The sequence below is a fragment of the Micrasema longulum genome, unplaced genomic scaffold (genome assembly GCF_059751315.1).
Source record: "Micrasema longulum isolate JH-2025_06_02 unplaced genomic scaffold, ASM5975131v1 h1tg000163l, whole genome shotgun sequence".
NCBI lineage: Eukaryota > Metazoa > Arthropoda > Insecta > Trichoptera > Brachycentridae > Micrasema > Micrasema longulum.
The window spans coordinates 266249-287751 of NW_028277368.1; the positions used below are offsets into that span (position 1 = coordinate 266249).

Genomic DNA, 21503 nt, shown 5'->3' on the forward strand with positions numbered 1-21503 from the left:
ATTGATTGTTTTTAGAAATTGCTACTTATTTAAAATATTTATACATTTACAGTAAAAAGCCTGTTTTTTTAATTACTAAATAAACAGGATTATATTTGTGAAAGCGACGGATTGTGATCTCGTGGGTAGCGTCGCGGACTCCAGACCAGGAGGTCCAAGTCAATTGTTTCCTAACGCGGTTATTGACGACTGTAAAAAAATGGCCCAAAAATCGAATCATTAGGGTAAATTATAAGAACATAAATATTTATTTTTAAATAAAGGAAAAAAAGATGAATTCTCAAAAATTGATAAAATTAAATATGTCATTATTAGTATTTCCCGGACATTATGTAATTTCTTCCCCAAATTACTGAAACAAATTACCCCTTTCAATGTTTCTAGAGTTGTCCAATGACCGAAACGAACGACTGTTAGAGGAACCGGCGTAAAACTAATTACCCCTAAATTAACAGGAAAACCGACCTGCCCGCAGAGCGAAATTCTTCCTCAGTATTTAAACCCACCCCTAAAGACCCGGTAATAATTTTTATCCCCTGTTCATAAAGATTTCGAAAGTTAGCAAACTAGTCGCCTTTTTCTTGAAAAAAAAGTTACATTTTTGTACGTTAGACTATACTATTTGATCCATTTTGTGAAATATTTTTTTTTTTCGTGCATTTCTTAGTAAGCACCTTCTCTTTTAGCACCCACTAGTGCATAGAGCACATCCATTCATTTTTCAATTTCCATTGTTAAGGTGAGGTGATCGGTTTTTTCAGAAGTTCCTTAATAAGGAAACAGCCAACTATCCCGCTGGATCCTTACACAATAGTTTAAAAGAACATACATATTGCAATAAATATGATACTTGAACACAACAAGAACGGCAAAAAATAAACAACTCTAATTTAAAAATAGATGTTAATAGTCCTATGAATCAGGCGCCAGTACAGGAATAATGAAACATTGCAGTATACAACATTTAAGGTCTTCTTCTTCTTCTTTTCTGTCGTTTCTCAGTTCAGAGAGTCATGATCATTGGTACTCTCATCAGCCATTCCATTGACAAAGCGTCTCCACTCTTCACGGCTCTGCGCCTTCTCCACAACTCCATATTATTATTTTTATTTATTTTATTTAGTTCTATGATTAACATAGTCATATATATATTTACAACACAATATTTACATATATACTTATTCTAAAATTATTTATCACTATTATACACTTAATATCCTAATTTATAATATTCACTGTTTCATATGTACATTTTCATTTATTATATTCACTATTTACACTATATATTACCTAAAATCGTTCACATATATTCTTTTTACATTTAATTTTAAATATATTTACATTTATTTAATTTTTTATGCTTTCTGGCATTTCCTCAAATAATTGTATTCCCTTGTACATAAGGCAGTTCTGGGACATTTCTTTTGATTTCTTTTCCAGTCTTATATTTTTAGATCCTCTTGTTGTATAGTTATTTATTAATTTAGATTATATTTAAGTAATATAGAATTAAAGAGAAACGCAGAATAGTAAGCATAGACAATATGGATAATATATTCTTCTTTCTGTACCATATCAGGTCTCCCCGACGTTGGCGATCACTCTAGAGTAGGCATTCCGGTCCTGCGCCAACTGGAACAGTGCCTCAACCCCACGCACTCCCGTCCAGTCGCGGATGTTTCTCAGCCAGGACATCTGTCGCCTTCCAACCCCACGCTTTCCCTCGATCTTTCCCATCATAATAAGCTGTAGAAGCGTATATTTGCTTCCGCGCATGATATGGCCCAGATATGCGAGTTTTCTCTGTTTTATTGAGGACAGTAGTTCTTTTTCGGCACTGGCTCGTCTCAACACCTACACGTTGGTCACTAAATCTGTCCACGGGATTTTCAGCATTCTCCGGTGAAGCCACATTTCAAAAGCCTCTAATCGGTTCATGGAGTTCACCTTGAGAGTCCATGTTTCAACCCCGTAGAGCAGTATTGACCACACATAGCACTTGACCATCCTCTGTCTCAGTTTTAAATTAAGACTATCACTGCAGAAGAATGAATGGATAATATATGGTTTATATTATTTATGGTACAATGAAATCAATGTATAACTTGTCACGGAAATAAAAAAAGTTATAAACTTTTATCTATCATTATGGCTAGATAATTAATTTAGTGATAAAAATCATGTTATAAATGAATCACAACTTTTAATTTGAAATGCCATAAGAGACAAAAAATAAATAAATGTATTTGTAGCTTATAGTAGTGGTAAAATTAGCTGTTCACGGTGGAGTCCTGGTCCCGACCCTGATGTATGGGAACCAAGTATGGACTTGGAAAAACAGGGATAAAAGAAGGCTGAATGCTGTCGAAATGCGATCTCTCAGGCAAATTTGTGATGAAACTATGCACAAATGTCGAGATCTGTACATTATGTAAGGCTCAGATAAACACTATCGATAAAATCAAGAGAGGAACATTGCGTTGGTTTAGACATGTAGAGTGAATGGACAGCAAAAGAATGGCTAAAAATATTTACAATGCGAATTTTGATAGACGCAGTAATAGAGGAAGACCGAAAAAGACATGGCATGACCAAATCTAACAAATAGTCGAAGACGGACATGTCAAAAGTTGGAATAATTGGCGCGCGGGCATGAGAAGATGTATGAGGAAGCGAGATGTGTATGCAAAGATAATGAAAATAACGTGGCATTCTATCTTCTCTGCCTACATTTAAGGGGAAACGGCGTGATGGTTCGTTGTTGTTGTAGTTAATAAACTAGAACAAAGCAATAACATTTCCAGCCATAAAATAATTTTTATTTATTCGATATTACTTTTAAATTTACAATTAATTTACAACACATACCTACACAGATTTTTTACATTTGAACCAATACTCGTATCAAATAAGAAAAAAGCGTATTGTTAGTCTACCTGTTATAAAGTTGTGTGGGAAACTAAAAGATTTTTTTTTGTTTTTGCAGGTTGAAGCAGTTAGCACGGAAAAGTCCATAAGGGTTAGAGTGAAAGTGTTTGACAACACAACCTCAATATACAGCCAAGACATAGAAATTACACAAAGGGAAGGAACCTTCATTGTTCCAGCTGTTCTCGCTGATAGCGATGCCATACTACTTCAGGTAAGGAAAATTATCTTGGATATTTCTATCGCGCGATCGCTAACAAGTTATTTTAGTTATCAATAAGTCATTCCTGTCCACTGAGTCGTGTATGAATCAATAATAAAAAAAAACTTAAAATGCCGATCTAACCACAGGATCAGATAGATTCTGCCACGAGAGAGAAGTTCGAATATTAAGGTTAGAAGAATCCCAGTACAAGGTGAGTAATTGCATAATTTGTCTTGAAGTTCAGTGGCAAAGTGATTAAAGGTAACGAAATATCAAGAACAAAAATTCGAGCGTGAATCTGCTATCTGGCGAGTGGTGCGATCATCAACTTTGTACTAAATTAAATGACATTCATTTTTACATTATGCAGTCCGCTTATCGTTAGAAATAGTACCCACTAAAATACTTCTTAAATTACTGATACTCGTCTTTGCTTTCTCTTTTCTTAATTTGTCATCATGTATTAGTTTTTTTGAAACATATTTATGTGTTAAGCATTATCAACTATCTGCCTTGTAATCATTGATATTGATACATAGACGCGCCGCAAATATTTTTAAAAGTAGTCACACGTAAACGTACCCAACTTTACATTATTTACTTGACAATTATTCATATGCTACTAAAAATCATTGAGATATAATATAAAGAGATAACACTTTACACAAATCTGAGCAAAAAAGTGATCCCCAAAGAAAGGAAAATGACCAGCAGAGGAAGCAAGTGTCGTCACGTCATATCACGTCGACGTTGGCAAGCAAAATACGTAATACAGTAAAAAGCACGAACTGTTTACATCGCTCTACTGAAAATTTAATACGTCACTCCTTTCCGCATACGCGTCATCTTTGTTTATCCTTTGACTATACGCCTGACTAACTTAACAGGACAGAGAAACAAGATATAATTACTGGTAACAAAATAAAAATACGTTTTTAATATTGAAATAGTTATTTTAAACAAGTTTTGATTAAGATAATAACATAACTTACAGGTGAAAGGTTATATCATCGCTTTTTCAGAACTAGTATTCCAAACGCAATTATAGCGCGGTATAGCGCGTTTTTACGTTCTGATTACGCGTTATTGCGCTCTGTAAATGCGTTCAAAATACCAGCCCAGATCGACATGTACCGTAGCAAAGCAAACATATAGGGATTTTATTAATTGCGAGCAGACAAAAGTTTAAAAATAGCTGGAGACTGCTCGCAACAGACTAAAGTCCGTTCTATCATATGCCAATTGGCCATAGATTGAAGGACCATATTTTGAACTATTATGCTTACTCTAGTTATAAACCTTAATGCCGAAAATTAGGGGTATTAATTTTTGGTATGTACAAAAGTTTTTATTTCAACGTTAACACTCAGCATTCGTTTTTGGTGGATCTCAATCAGGTTCTTTACTTTAATTCTTTATAATTAGACCCATTCAATTATTTTTATTGAGTTTGGAAAATGCAAATTTATTCTTTTTTAAAAACGTATTTCTATCCGTGCAGTCCTTAAAGTAAAAAGAGCTTCGCAGTTGCGCCGCTAGGCGTAGTTTGACGTTTACGAGAAATAATATTTATATTTTAGTATTGATTGTTTTAAGCCTTGTTAACTCTTGCGTGGCTGTGATGTCACAATAGTCAATAAAGGATACAAGATTTGATATATAACCCGTATTTTTTGTGATCATCAAATGGACATTTTTACAGCGGATTTAGAAAGTAACATTTGTATAACTATACTGGATGTTAATACGAAAAATATTTATCTTTGCTACGCAAAGAATTAATGTTCGCTAATTCAGCAAAACATTTGCATAAGAGAGAGCACAAATATTAAACTCACAACAAGTAAGACAGAGACGCTGTTCTGTGGCGGGTGTTGTATAAAACAGCTTCAGTCTTCAGTCGGTTGATGACAGTGATGGGGGACGCGCGCGCGTAATATGAGCGCCGTATTTATAATTTTAAATTTATTTTGCTTTAAAGGGGCTAAATTATATGTTTATTTGCATAAATTATCGAAAAATAATTTTTAAACAGTATGTCTTCATGTTTTTGTTTTCAAATGTCTGAACTTTAGAATATTCCGTCTTTTACTAGTGGTTACATGTTGTTACATCACCGCGCGCACAGGGATTATTTACCACAGTCTTGTAAGAGTAAATCACAAATGAACAAATATTTACCAATGAAAAGTTACATAATACTTTTTACAATATTAATATGAATATTAAGCTTTCATGACATAAGCAGGCATTTTGGTTTCAATTCTAAACATCACGCCTGGATGGCGGTCGATGAACGACGAAATACGCGCTGGGCATGACTGGGCGTTTGGGCATGAGTTAAGTGTCATTACTTTTGAGGGCTCAGGGCACGTCTTTATGTATTAATATGTCAATGCTTGCAACATATTATGTTTCGACTTCAAAAGACCTTCGTTCTGTGAATTAGGATAAAATGTTTTTTTTAAAAGTGGTATGCAGCAAATATTATTTGTTTTTAATTTATTTACCTAAAAAAATATAGTAAGACACATCAAATATTGGTTAAAATTAATGGTCGTTCTTTGTTAGGGTAGTTGTGGAATTTATTATAAGAAGAAAATAATGATTTTACTTATGGGATGGTTTTTAAGGGTTTGTAAACCAACATAAAACGTATAAGGCGTGAAAAGGGTGGAAACAGAAGCGCCATGAATAGGCCTTTATATTGCGAGGGATGACCTAGAGTTGTTAAGATGATTATTATTATTCTCCCTCATTATAATGAGGCTGTTAACATACAACTTTGCCAGTAAACCTTTCTCTAAAATCTCCAACTATTATTAGTTCTTGTTTGCCCAGATCTACACAAAAACATCTTGAATAAAAATAAAGCATTCTGCTTTAAAAATAATTCCATTTTATATTTGTATTTATGGGTACTATTTTTTATGCCCTTCCGCAACTCAATGGTTTACATATGTATGTTTGTGACACAGAATCCAGGTCCAAATTTTTTTGACTCGATGGCTGCTCTAGGGAAAAAATCCTCAAAAATAAAACAGGAAATTAAGTAGATATAAATCCATCTTGTTGAGTGGTAGTTGGTGCAGTTCCTTATTATTCTTGAAGTCCTAGGTTCAATTCCTGGCACGGACGTGAAATATGAATTATGAAGGTGGTTTATACTGCAATATTGAATTGTTTCTGGACTGGCACCTGAAACAAAGGACTGATCACCTTACCTTCATGTAAAATATAATCAAAATATGCTGAATTTAGTTTACAAAAACAGTAATGTATGCATCACTTGGTTACCCGTGCCGAGGACACTCAACTATATATTTTTTGATATGTTTTAACATTTGAGAATAAACAAAGAAGACTTACTTAATAAACAGAGATAATTAACAAAATATTCAGACTGTTTTAAAAACTAGGTTTAAATGTACATCTTTATTATTTGTATTACAAAACGCACAATGAAAATAACAAAAACCTCACATAAGTTTTACACTTGTGGAACAGTTGATTCAATATTGGTTTGGCTATTATAACTCAAATTGATTTAATTAAGCTACACACGTATTTAAAATCATTTTTGTAAGATGGTCAAGTTCTATAATTGAGGACATATACACATATTTTAAGAATGACACCAACGCTTACTTACAAATAAACGTAGTTATGCAGAAAGCAGCCAGCAATAGAAAAGTGAAACTGAGATAATAGCACTTTTATGAAAAGAGTGAATAATCAAATTAATACAACAGTATGACACGTTACTTTTTTTGACAAATGATAAACAATAAAGACGTTATTTTTTTAAATAATACAAACTAGAATCTAATTATGTATTTAACCAGTTTTCAGGTTTTTAAGTACTGTAAGATTTTTCTAGTATTTTAGGTGTTTTATGCCGATTGAGAAATTCCGTTTTTGTGATCGACACTATTTTCAGAAGGTGATGATTACAGTTTTTTGTATGTAAGCGGCCTGGCTGTTTTTTAGAAAAACATAGAATTGACCTTACTGCACCCGATAACGCCAATATCTAGTTTTTTCTCAATTGTGGACTGTCTACTTTCTGCATAACTGCGTTCAAATGATATGTTTTTAATGTTTCCTTGTTGAACTTAGAAATAAAATAAAAATGAATGTTTTGTTATGATTTATGAAACCAACTGGTCCAAGTATAAAAATTCAAAAATATTTTCAGTCTCTGCCTACTACGTGGGTTCAATAATCCGGTCAGAATGTCACCCGCATTTTTTTTATTTGTTTGTTTTTCCGTACATATATTAACATTACATACATAATTACATATATAATTTGGAAAAAATGCTTACAAAGACTTCAGCTCTAAGCGTGGGTTATTCATTTTAAGGATTTAAAAGTTTATAGCATATAAATATGGTATGACATAACCATGAATAAAAAAAACAAACAAGAGAACCATATGATGATAGAACAAAAGACAGGATTTGTTTGCTGTATTTCATAATATACATATATATTTTTTTAAAGAAGGTGTCTATCTATTCCTTCCATGCTAATCCAAGACCTCAAACCTACTTTAAATGGTATCAGTGATCAATAATGGTTTCAGCTCTTTCACTCCACAAAGATCAGCAGATGGAAGATTTGAAAGAATATAGATCTTCAAACATAGGCAGAATGGTGAATATTACACAGTCCGTAATGTGGCCACTTAAAACAGCTAATTTTAATCTGTATTCCCTTTAATAAAACGTTCTTCAACTCGGTTATAATTCCCGTCATGTTACCTCATGTTTTATTTCGTTACTTTGGTTCCATAAAATAATATTTTTATACCTTTGAATCATTCTAACTCAACTTCCTTCTTCAAAGAAGCTTAAATTTCATTGAATTCATATCATATTCTGTTTCTAGGTAGGAATATCGTATTTTATATTGAATATAATATTATAATTTCGAAATGGATATCTCAGAAGTCCCTTGTTATCGATTATATCTTACAATGTTATATTAGTCACAATGATTATTTTCTTGAATTTTTTATTGCTTTTCACAAAAAATACTCGAGAAAATAATAAAAAGGCTAACTTTTGTGTTCTGGAAATAACAGAAAAAATAACGGCTATCATTTTCGTAAAAGCTATTTTAACAGACTTGTTCAGTATCAAATCGTAATTACCATTGCCTTAGGCCAAATTTGTTAAATATTCTCAGCGTCTTTCCTGTAAGGTATTTATTTGACATCAAATTATTAATAAAATAATGTTTTTAAAAATACACAATTTTCATTCACAACTGAGATGGAGAAAATTTTATAGAAAAAAATATGTAAGTATAAAGCTCACAATGGAAGAAATCATAAAAGATGTAGCTGGCTTGGGCCTGGGTTACAAAATAGGCAAAAAGGTCATCAAGTTAATATCAGTGCAGATAATGCGGCAATACGAGGGTTATTACTTAAAATTTGAGATATGTTTACATCAGTGTGAATATATGAAAAATCTGATATTGCCATTGTAAATTTTGTCATTTTAAATGGTAAACGTACTCAAAACATTTTGTCATACAAGTGATATTTGTGTTGTTTACAGATAGTTGAAAAATTAATTTATTTAAAAAAATGGAATTAATCGTGAACATTTTCGTGCAATAATTTTCTATGACTTTTGACGCAGATTAAATCAACAACAAGGTGCCAACTAACTCGTGGCGACTTTTGGTAATGAAGCACCATCTCAAGCCACCGTGTTTCTCTGGTTTTCTGAATTTAATCGTGGTTGCACTTCGTTACAGAACGAAATTCGTGAAGGACGTTCAAAATCGGCTGTTGTGCCAAAAAAAATCTATGCTTTGCCTGAACTGATATTGCAAGATCATCACGTGGCATACCGTGGACATTAGTTCCATTTGGATACATTCAATATTGCATGAACATTTGGCCATATATAACATATTTAAATATGAACAACTACCTAGGGAGGAAATCTAGCCAGTCTGCAAGCATTTGGACATAATCAAACATTGTTAGATAAAAATTGTATTATTTAAATAAAACACTGCTCGTTCATTAATAATTAATATAAAATCCCGGGCGTATGAGCTTCAGTTAATTGCTTTTTGGTCTTCGGTCGATTTAGATCTGGATACCTAGGAATATCACCATGTTTCGACTTAGAAGTTTTGTATTACTAACCTTCATATTACCAGCGTCAAATTTCCGGGCATTTATAGACTGCTTCATCAGTGTTTGATTTCGTATACCGCAAGTTTAAATATGGAGTTCTACAAAATAAATACCAAATCAATAAATAAACCTAGGTTATTAAAGCGTGCAATGATAATGTTTTGTGAGAAACTAAACTTTTTTGTCAACACTGGATATTTAAATATGCTTTTTTATTCCAAAAATTGGTTTTGGTTAAAAACAAACAATTTTTTACAATCTTAAAAATACATATTCATGAAATATAATGAAACATGCATTTATTATTTTTGACAAAATTAAAACAAATTATGAAATTGTAATTAGAAATGAAAACTAGCAATTAATTTTTCTCCTCTCCTAATTCTCAAACATTTTTATAACAATCCTTTGTTTTCTCAATCAATCTCTGCAAGCTTTCAGAATATGGGTATATTCTCTGATTAATGTTTGAATTCTCATGAACCCTGCTGTGAGCCCCTTCTTTATGTATGTCCAGGCGTTTGATTTATTTTCTTCGAATCCTTTCGTTTCTTTCCCTTTCAAGGGAAATAACCAAAACGCGGGAATTCAACCCTTATTGTTTGGGTGTTTTGGAAATACTTTTCATGATTCCTGAAAGAAGTAACATTTCGAGATCTGAATAACTCACATTAATTTATGGTAGTGCGTTAGTTTATATTTTTTTCGTTTTTTAAAGCTGAATAAATTTTATTTCGAACAAACTTATATTTTTTTATATTTGTTTTATTTAAATTATTTATTGTCAATTCTTCATGGAATTTCATTGAAATGATGTAATAACTAATATGTTAATATAAATTATTAATTTAAAAATACTTTAAAGAATTAAAACATAATTTTGACAAATCAAAAAACATAAAAATTGTACATGTAGGAAATAAAGGTCAAAAGTTAGATAGATTAAAAATTTTAGAAATAAATAGGATAAAAAAATTAAAGCGATAGAATTTTAATAAATCAGCAGATAGAACTCAAAAACTCACACATATTAGCTTCCTTAGTTAGACCGTGTACATTGTAATAAAACAACAAACGTTTTTCATATAGTAAAATTTTATCTTAAAGTACATCGCCAATACATGTTTCAATAATTTGTCTCACTCTGTTCCATTGAAATAGTGCGTATTGTATATTTTTCAACTTATTCATAAATGTACCTACACTTAAGATAATATTTAGTTTTATGTAAATTATCTTTACACTGTTTAATATTCACCAGTCTGAAGATGCGCATTCGAGGGTGAAAGCGCTAATTGATCAAATAAATAAGTGGAAGTGTACCAAGTATTTTTAAATTAATAACTTTTTTTAAATATAAGTTATTACATCAACACATATTTTTCATTGGCTTGATTCAAATCTAGAAGAGATGATTCGGTTGTCAAAGTCACATACCGTAGATAACTCTCGAGTACCTAAGCCAAGCCGATAGTTTGTTAAAAGTTCATATCTGAACCATGATAAACGAAATTGGCTAAAAATGCTGCAGATTTACAGAAAGGTCAAAGTTCGTTTGCCGACGTCATCATGTTATAAGCAAAGTGTGAAAATATAATAATTATAAACTTGCATTAAAAGTTTCCATATCTAAATACTCTTTTTATTTATTTATTTTATTTTATTAACATAAACGGCAAATCTGCCTTTTACAAACATTTATAATATTAACATATTTAGCCTAGTATTTTTTTTTTTTTTTTTTTAACATAAATTTTCTTATACCCAAAAGATTTATTAAATCAAAATAAACCTTAAAATCATACAAGATTTTTATTTTAAAAATTAACCTCAAAATTATACAGCATACTCAGTAGAAAAATAATAAAACATCCTGCAGTAATACAACAAGAAAATCATAAGTACTGTTTCATACTGCTGGGCAAAGTGAACAAAAAACTGTGATTATTATGAAATGCATGAATAAATAAATATAATTACCGTTCACCATCTTTGAAAAAGTTCAAAAGGTTTGTTCTATAAGAACAATACCCTACACTAAATATATCAGATATATGGGAATAACTATTCCTGAGTTCATGAAGTCTATTTAATACGGCATTACAAGTATATACTGTCTGTGAATTGTTGCTACAAAACGGTGGCGGTGGTTAAGTTTTAACAAATTTAATGTTTTTAGTAAAAAATCGTAATTAAAAAATTCATGACTGATTCTAATACCCGTATGCAGAGACAAACCTTAAGGTGAGGAAAGTACATTCTATTGTCTTCACTTTCGGGTTATTCTCTGCATTTGAAATTAGAATGTACTTTCCTTACCTTAAGTTTTGTCTCTGTATACTGGTATAAGTTTAAAATTTGTATACCGTAAGAATTTTTTTTGAACTCTTTCAAGATAATGTTGGTGACAGCTGTAGTAAGGAGTCCATATTGTAGAGTTATATTCTAACTTTTATAGTTTTACTTAATATCTAAATTGCTTACTCAAATAATTTCAGCTTAACATCGATTTCATTTTAATGACAGAGAGGTTGTAGTCATTTTTACCCATTTTCATTAAAAAATTCACAACGTCTCAACTTGTTAAGAATTATAAATGTTATTTATTTATTTATTTAAAAACCTTTGAAGTCACAAAGCAAGAAAAATATGTTCTGTGTATTGTTTGATTTAGTATTTTGCAACAAAACATCTGAACATAGATGCTCGTTATACGTAATTATCTCCCTATTTTAGTACAAACGCTGTTTGTAAATTAACATGGTTACGGAATATGTTGGATAATAATTATTATACGTGGGTTGCGGTTTATAAAGTAAAATTAAGCAATTATTAATCACATTTCGCTGATGACATTTTGGTTTTCACGGTTTAAGCGTCTCGCTTAATGTGAATTTGATTAAATAAGAAAGCGATACATTAAAATTTAATGTAAACATAAATTGAATATAAAATGCCATAATGAGTGGTTGCGTAATTAAGTTGTTATACCATTAAAACAGTAATTTTCTTTGTTTACCTTAAGAGGATACGCGGTGGGAGAGAAATTTGATTAATAGATATTTGAATTATAGTGTGCAAAAAATACAACTGCGCGTTGCTTCGGACTGATTATATCTAACTATAATAACAATATTTCATTTTACCGTTTTCCGCACCCCAAAACTGAATCGATGTCCTTTATTTTTTAAATGTTTTTTCATTTTATCAAGAAAAAGGTTATTTATTTATTGTAATTACAACAGTTACATGAAGAAACATAAATTAATGCAAGAAACTGAACAAAAAGAACATAAAACAATGTAGCAAAGACGAACAAGGGCAAAACAATAATGGTACACAATATATTTATACAAACGAAAGACATAAGACTTCGAGCTAAACCATGCCAATACAACTTCATCCCACACTGTTTTGCGAAGAGATCTAGGAAAATCCAAAAGATCTATCCCAAATAATTCCAAGTCGTGTGATGAATTTACTAATCTACACATTCTGGACATTGGGGTATAAAAACGAAAGTTGCTCTTAAAAGATTTTATAAATAGCAGATTTTGACACGGTTGGGAACATGAAAAGAAATTTATTACAACAGAGATGGGACATCACTTAAAGCATTAAATATTGAATTTATTTTACATTTTAATATACAAACACATCTTGTTATTTTATTTTTTAAATTTGTACCGTTTTAATGAAGCAAGATACTAGTGTTAAGAGGGGATCTGGTTTTACAATTACATTTTTTTTTTTAATATTGATGTAACAATATAGTAATAAGTGTATTTAATTATAAAAATCAATTACTGCCGTTTTTTAAAGAAATATCTGAGAAGTTTTCAATATTCAAGTTTTTTTTTTTTCAAAAGTATTTATCATATTTGTACACTGTACCTCCGAAAACGGCAGTTAAAACTGGGAGCTTTGTAAAGTTTTTGGATGGTCTACCTCCCAAAAGAAATAATTTATTAAATAAGTAAAATAATAGGAAAATTATAATGATAAATATCTATATTATGTAAAAAAAAAAACAACACTGCTCTAGTGAGTCTAGGAAGAAAATACAGGAACACTTATAAAAAGAAAAGTCAGAGTGCGTTTCCTCTTTAATGTATTTCTTACACTAAAATATTTATTTTTTGACGATAATAATATCAGACGCGTAACTTTTATTTATTGATATTCTAAATTTATTGCAAAAAAATAGTATACATACTTAATAACAGGGAATCTATATAAAACTAATTGATTTAAAATGAAAACGGACTATTCTTTGTTTATGAAAGTCTCCATCTAACATGGCTCAGCCTGTTCTTAGGTTGAGGTTTTTTATCTTTAGAGCATAAGTTGTCCTATATTAATAAAAAAAAATCATGAAAAAGAAAAACTTAAACTAGGTAATTATAAATGCCTAGCTAATCAAATGTAAGAAATTAAAAATCGTTATTATACAAATATAAAGTATACCTGTGTCAAGAATACATGTTACTTAAACATAAATTATATAATAAAAAACAATATAAACAATGAAATACAAATTTTATGTGTACTAATTGTATAAAGTACTACGTGTTTTGATTTACATATTATATTTTTCAAAAAAACCTCTCGCTACACTATTTATATGTGCAGTTATTTTTTTTAACTTCTGCAAGTACTGTTTTATCAAATTTAATGAAGTTTAAACGTATTACAACTTTTTTCATTTTTACCAGCATAAATTTAGGCAAGTTATAAATACAATCGTTATAATAATCGTTTGTATTTCTATGTACGATTTTGTATGTGTCCAGGCGGATGAATAATTCAGTTCTCGAATAATACGTTCCAGACACTCGTCTGGTAGAACCAGTGGCATCTAGTGTCTTCTAGTCAATGTCTACCACCAGGTAAAAATCCCAAAAAAGAAAATCGAGTGGGAAAAGATTGACCTTGTAGTGTGACAGTTGATGTGTTTGCCTACCATGCTTGAGGTCCTCGGTTCGATTCCTAGAAGTATCAACGAAATCTTTATTTAAAAGGTGCAACATTTCAGTGAGCTAGACCTTTGTGCAGCCATCGAGTTTAAAACATTCATCCAGAGTTCTGGTTCAATTTCATATCGAAAACTGAGTTATTTGCCCACTTTCACACGGACAGCATTAGGTTTACAACAAAAAACAAATGAAATACCTTCAAGGTACCTGGAAGTAAGACTCGTCAGGTATCTCAGTTTAGTTGCAACAATTCTCGAACAGTACACCTACTCTCATAACGCTATTCTGAATTGACTCCATGTACTCGGAAATAACTATTTTGACGCTGCTGATATTTTGGTCATAAAGTAAAGCATATATAAATCAACTCTATTTAATAATTTAAAATATAATAAACGGTTATTTACATTTTGAAGACTATTGTGCTTTCTATGTTTGCTTTTCTATAATATTGTGAGTTTACGTGTTCATTAACTTAGTAACTTAGTAACTTCATTAAATATTTTTTAATTGTTGTAATTATTATTAGTATTTGCTACATCAAAAAATCTGTTCAATATTTTTAATTTCATATGCAAACATTGTTAAAATTTTTTGTGATTTATTTTTTTATTCTCAATATCTTAGCATGTTTTTTATATAAAGCATATTACATGTTATAGTATTTATGTAACATCATACATTGTTTTTGTGTGTTTATATTCTAACACATTACAATAGAGATGAAGAACATTCAAGAGAAGGTAATATAGAAGTCTAGGCATCTACAGGGCTTATGACCTGTCAATGACTGGTTTAAGTGCCCAGTTTACATACTGTGTAATATTCACCATTTTGCCCATATTTGAACATCTATATTCCTTTGATTCTTTCATCTGTTGATGTTTGTGAAGTTAAAGAGCTGAAACCTTTATTGTGGCCACTTAAACCAGCCATTGACAGGCCATAAGCCCTGTAGATGCCTAGACTTCTATATTGCCTTCTCCTTAATGTTTTTCATCTCTGTTGTAATATGTTAATATTAACAGCTCTCCAGGGAGTTGAATCCAGTCCTTGTCTACAAAAATTTGGACAAACTCAAAATATTGTTAAATAATCATTTGGATTATTTTGTATGAACCATTTTCCCAGCTTTGCTCGGGATCGATTTTTAAATCTTTATGCGGGTGAGATTCATCTAATTGAATTATTTCACCTACATACTAGGCAACGCCTGAAAATGTTATTTTTTCAATGTCTATACTTCTTCATGGACCAAGTGAATTTATCAACAATATTTTGAGTTTGTCCAAATTTTTGTAGAAAAGGACTGGATACAACTCCCTGGGGAGCTGTTTATATTAACATATTACAGGGAGTTGAATCCAGTCCTTGTCTACAAAAATTTGGACAAACTCAAAATATTGTTAAATAATCATTTGGATTATTTTGTATGAACCATTTTCCCAGCTTTGCTCGGGATCGATTTTTAAATCTTTATGCGGGTGAGATTCATCTAATTGAATTATTTCACCTACATACTAGGCAACGCCTGAAAATGTTATTTTTTCAATGTCTATACTTCTTCATGGACCAAGTGAATTTATCAACAATATTTTGAGTTTGTCCAAATTTTTGTAGAAAAGGACTGGATACAACTCCCTGGGGAGCTGTTTATATTAACATATTACAGGGAGTTGAATCCAGTCCTTGTCTACAAAAATTTGGACAAACTCAAAATATTGTTGTTTATATTCTATGAAATATGCGTTTTTGTGAGATAAAACGCACTGGGTGCCGTGTATATTAATAAATAAATATCAAAAATCAATAAATTCTTGCCACAAGGTACTGACCTTAATTTTAATTTTACGCTCTAAAACTGGTGACAACAACATAATCTTTTTTGTTAAAAAACAATACAAAATGACATTCCAAAGGATCAATTAAAACATAAACACACAAAGGTATTTTCTCAAATAAGTAATTATGATTTTCAGAAAAATAACAAGGTTCTCATTTCACGGAGATAGGGCAAAGAAAAGCTCTGTCATGGTTCATTATATTTCTTGTCTGGATATACTCATATATCAGGGGTAGTTACTTGGGGTGGTTTAAGAAGAAAAAGAGAGAAAAGTAAATAGAATACAGGTCAAGAAAATGAGCTAACCATAAATTGTTAATCCATAAACGACACTGAAATTTTTTTTACACCTCAGTTATTTACATTACAGGTTATTTCAGACATTATTTTAATATATAGATTTTTTTTTTTGACATTCCTCAAAAGAACTGATTAAAATAGATAAACAATTTAATTCGCATTATTTTAAGATTGTTCAAATTAAACTTATCAGTTCGCACTCACTTAAACGATTGCAGAATTTCTTGCAAATTAATGTTAAGCAAACATTGGTCCAGAGCTTACTTTTTCCACTCCTCAATTATTCAGATGCTAACCCTGGATTTTTTGATACGTTGGAATGATTGCAGAATATTTGTTCACTTGATATCGTTAACCTTCGCGAGTTCGATCACATACCCGAATATTGCACGCAACTACACTGGCTTAGTATCAGGCATAGAAGAAACATTCACAATATTGAAAGTAATCCAACTTTGCCTATTTTTTCGAGAGAGTTCTTTCAACTTCTATCACGACATGGACTATCTCTTCGTTTTGTCAACGAGAGAACAAAGAATTTTAATTTCCTTGCCTTCTCTTTCTTAGCAGTTGCTGCTCGATTGTGGAAAAATATATTCACTAATGTTAGAGGCCCTTTCTTTATTATCATTTAAATTATAATTGAAATGTTACTATATAAATATTTGAGTTTTTCAATTCTCTTTCTTCTTTCCTTCCCATCTGCTTTTCTCTCTTTATAGTATAGTGTTAATTTTTATTTTTTGATTTTGTATACAATTATAAGATTCAGTGTAATTCTCTAGAATATGTCCATGTACTTGTAATTTTCTCAAACTGAACGGTTTGGGTAGGTCAGAAGAAATTGCTTTGAAGACAATATGCCCACCCTTATATGTACATATTTTTATTATACTGTTGATGTACTAGTATATAAAGTGTTCAAATAAAATTAATAAATAACACGATTTAAAAAAAATAATATTTTAATGAAAATAAACTACGATGAACGACGTCACTAGTTCTTCCAAATCAACCAATGATAGAGTGATGTGATAGATATCCGATTTACGGGAAGTCAATCCACCGATCAGCAGAACTCAATTTAGAAACCTTGTACAAATTTCAATGCTTAAATATACCAATGCGCTGATAAAAAAATAGATAATTTTTTATTTTTTTTTAATTAAGCTTAGTTTGATAGTCTATTAAAAAAACGTATAAAAATAAACTCTTACTCTTTTCATCTGACTATACTTTTTTTACATTTTTTCAAAAACAAACGTAAAACAATGCGAATAAAAATCAGACAATACCAACGTAACAAGTTACATTTTATTAAGGTAGTCTTGGGTAAACCACCCTTTTTCTGTTTAATGTTGATGTATTTTTTTGTTTTTTGCAGGATTAATCTGAATAAATAATGACGCCAACCTTAATTACTGACCCATTTATACAGCAAAATCGCAAATAAACGGTAACAATGCAAAATGTTTGGCGAATACTCACCGGATTTGTTAATTTAACCGAATAAATAAACTTGTTCCAACAAAACACCTCTTTTAAAAATTGTCAGATTGTTTTTTTTTAAATTCAAAAGACAAAAAGTGATTAATTTTTATAAGAACTTTTAAGCTAATTTGTGATACTTTGGATTGTGGTCCCGTGGCTAATGTTGCGGACTTACGGATCAGAGGTCCTAAGTTCGAACCACACTCTACCCCAACTTGATTTCCATTTTCTGTTAGTGAGTTATTTACAACTGGAAATCGCCCCCAAAATTGAAATATTTGGGTAAATTATAGGAACGCTATTTAAAATTTTTTAAAAATGTAAGATACTCGTATTATGTAGGTACGAAAAAAAGCCGAACACTAATAATTATAATTATTTTTAATTCAATTGATATACGTATCATGAAAGCGAGTTTTCTTTTAGTGCGTCCAAATTTTTGTTGCCAAGGACTGGATTTAACTCTCTGGGAAGCTGTTAATTGACATATTACAACAGAGATAAAGAACATTTTGGAGACGATAATATAGCAGTCTAGGCATCTACAGAGCTTAAAACCTATCATTTGCTGTTTACGTGGCCACTTTACACACTGTGTGACATTCACTATTCTGCCCATATTTGAACATCTACATTCCTTTCACCACTTAAACCAGCCAATGACAGGTCATAAGCCCTGTAGATTCCTAGACTTTTAAATTACCTTCTCTTAAATGTCCTTCATCAGTGTTGTAATTTGTTTATATATGTTTGCTTAATACCTATTCAAACTAAATTGTGAAAATAAAATGAAAAAAAAAATATTAAGAAAACAAAACTTTGATATTAGTGTACATTTTTTATTATTTTACAAGAACACTACTACAGTTTCAGGAAAGCACTCTTCTTATCGATGAGTGATATAAAACTAATATAGTTTATACGGCCTAATATAGTTTATACGGCCTAATATAGTTTATAAACTAATATAGTTTATACGTTTTGGCGGCCTCCGTGGTGTAGTGGTCAAGACGCTTGACTCACGCACGGAAGGTTCCGGGTTCGATTCCCGGTGAAAACACAAACATTTAAAAAAATGTGATTTTTCTCAAGCCTGGTTGTTCTGTAATGTAAAATCAACACTGTAATTGGGCCTCCTGGCCTGTTGTGGTGCAAAAAAAATAAATGAAATGAAAATGAAATACAAAATATATTTTTCACGGTGGTTAAAACGTTTTCAAAACTGCAGTAGTGTTTATGTAAAACAATAAAAATTTTGTAACACGAATTACAGTTGTATTTTCATAATGATCTAAAATGATGTCTTACAAAGTGAATGCTGAATGCAATCAATAATATCATATTTAAACTGTTCAAGAAATTTAAAAACAAAGTAATAACCCGCAGAGACTCCATTTGTAAGCAGATGGAAAAGAGAGGATATGGAAGGAAGTAATGAAAAATACAAAACAACATAACATGTATTTTTTATTTTTTATTATTTGCTCCAAAAGACGTAAAACAAATAACGTTATTAGGGATAATAATATCAAATCGCTTTATTAAACAAAATAAAATAAATTTGTTATCGGCTACAAAATAAGTTTTTTCAAAGACGAACCTTTTCTAACTTTATGCCTTGAACGACGAAACATGGAAGAGTTATCACCTAATTATGTACTTTTTACAAAAAATATTTTTAAGGCTGTAGTCTGGTAAAACGCGCGCAAAATAAGGGAATAATACAATTTTGCCGTTTCGAAACCAATGTTTTTTTTTTAATCGCGCAATAATAAAAAAATAAAAAATCATAAATTAGATACAAACAATAGTTTTTAAAGGTATTTCTATTAGCAAATATAGTTAAAAGTTTTATGTAACTAAAATATTATAATTACTTTTGGACCGGCAGATTACACCATTTCAAATTAAGACTAAACTAAGGTATCTGGGTTCTCATAAAAATACTAGGTATTGAACTAAAATTATTAACAATTATTTAACGATAATAAATGCAGCATGAAAGTGGCAGAAACCAAATTTTATTTTTTTGTTTTTGAAAAAAAATACAAGCATGTTAAACCACATACATTTTTGTGATATATTCCTTTATTTTTATTTCAAATTATGCCTTCGGTAATTAAATTCGGTAAAAAAAAATAAAAAAATAATGAAATATTTTATTTGATTTTTTTTTTATAGAATTTTATAGATTTGTTTTTTAAAGAAGATAATTCTAGTTGTAAAATTCAATTTTTAACAACATCTTATTAACGTTTTTATTACCTTTATACCTGCCCTTATCGGTACCGGTGGAGGGTGTTTTCACACTATTTCATAGTACCTGGACGGGCACCTAAAGCGTAAAACTGATCATTCTACCTTCGTGTAACAAAAATGATCAAGACACGCTGCAATTTGTGCATTAACGCAGTGCCTTATGCACTATTAGGCGCGGAAAGGGAATGGTTATGATGATGATATCTCTGTTGAAATATCTTATACAGCTTGCCCACTATATACCGCACACTGCATGTTAGGACAAGTCTCCTTGGTGGCGCCCACGCACACGAAAAATCTGCTCGTTGCCAAATGAGTAAAGCTGCCCGAAGGAGCTCCCAGTAATCTGAAAGCTTAGCATATTTTTGCTGAAAGCAGGTAATCCAGAAAAAAATAATATTCATTTCATTCGTAATATTTCAGCGGTGTCTATCGTTATTGTATCAAATAGCCAAAAAATCATCATCCACTTACTTGCCCCCCCCATCCCACATCAGTTCTTTTGCAAACGCCAGTGAATCAAATCATTTGACAATGGCCTATGAAGCTTAATTGCAACCACCGTCGCTCTACGTTCTTCTGTTCATCCGTTCGCGCCAGTGATGCAGAAAGAAAATGAAGCCAGGAACAAACAGGTTAGTAACTCTCTAGCTACCACTCTAGTCCATCTTTCACAGTCAAAATTGTGAACGACAATTGAAACCGGTGGGTCTAACACCACAACCACCGTCTTTGCAAATCGCGTCGCATTAATCAATTAAAATTCTTATAAATACAAACCACTAATCTCCCTATTATAATATAAGCCGCTAGACTTTGCATCTGAGAAAAAAATCGTTTTCCGATTCTTTCGCTGCCACCAATTATTACGTTTTTGTGAGTCACAGCAAATTTAACAATATTATAAGTATTTTTTTAGTGCTACTTTTTCTATGGATTTATAAAATTATTCACTTTTTTTTTTTCAAAGATATTTACAAAATAGTCTTAAATTAAAGTCTTGCTGCGTTGCATACATACAATTCGTCAGCAGGTTCTTGTAAATTGCTTCAATTATTTATACTTAACCTACGTTAATAATAATTTTACTAGAAAAATATTACATATTACATACTTATTACATTATCAAAAATTAAAAACTATCACTAATACAAAAACTTTTTTTCTATTAACCATAGTTTGAGCAAACGTCTCACTCCTGTATTTAACTCAGTATGTTTAATATTGTTTGGTAACATGTTAAATATTTTAGGTATACTGTATGCAGTGTCCTTTTGCCATATTTATTGCAATATCAAGGAACAGCTAGCCCTTCCATACTAGTAAACCTGGTGTTGT

The 21503-nt window shown here is 30.9% G+C and overlaps 1 protein-coding gene across 1 annotated transcript in view; it reads left to right on the forward strand.

Annotated features, from left to right (window-relative positions):
* LOC148284035 (uncharacterized) overlaps window positions 1-21503 on the forward strand; it is a 159744-nt gene that overhangs the window by 38738 nt on the left and 99503 nt on the right. The window contains exon 5 of the mRNA XM_088242795.1: window positions 2987-3142. Coding sequence (XP_088098921.1) covers window positions 2987-3142 — 156 coding nt within the window. The remainder of the gene's footprint in view (window positions 1-2986; window positions 3143-21503) is intronic.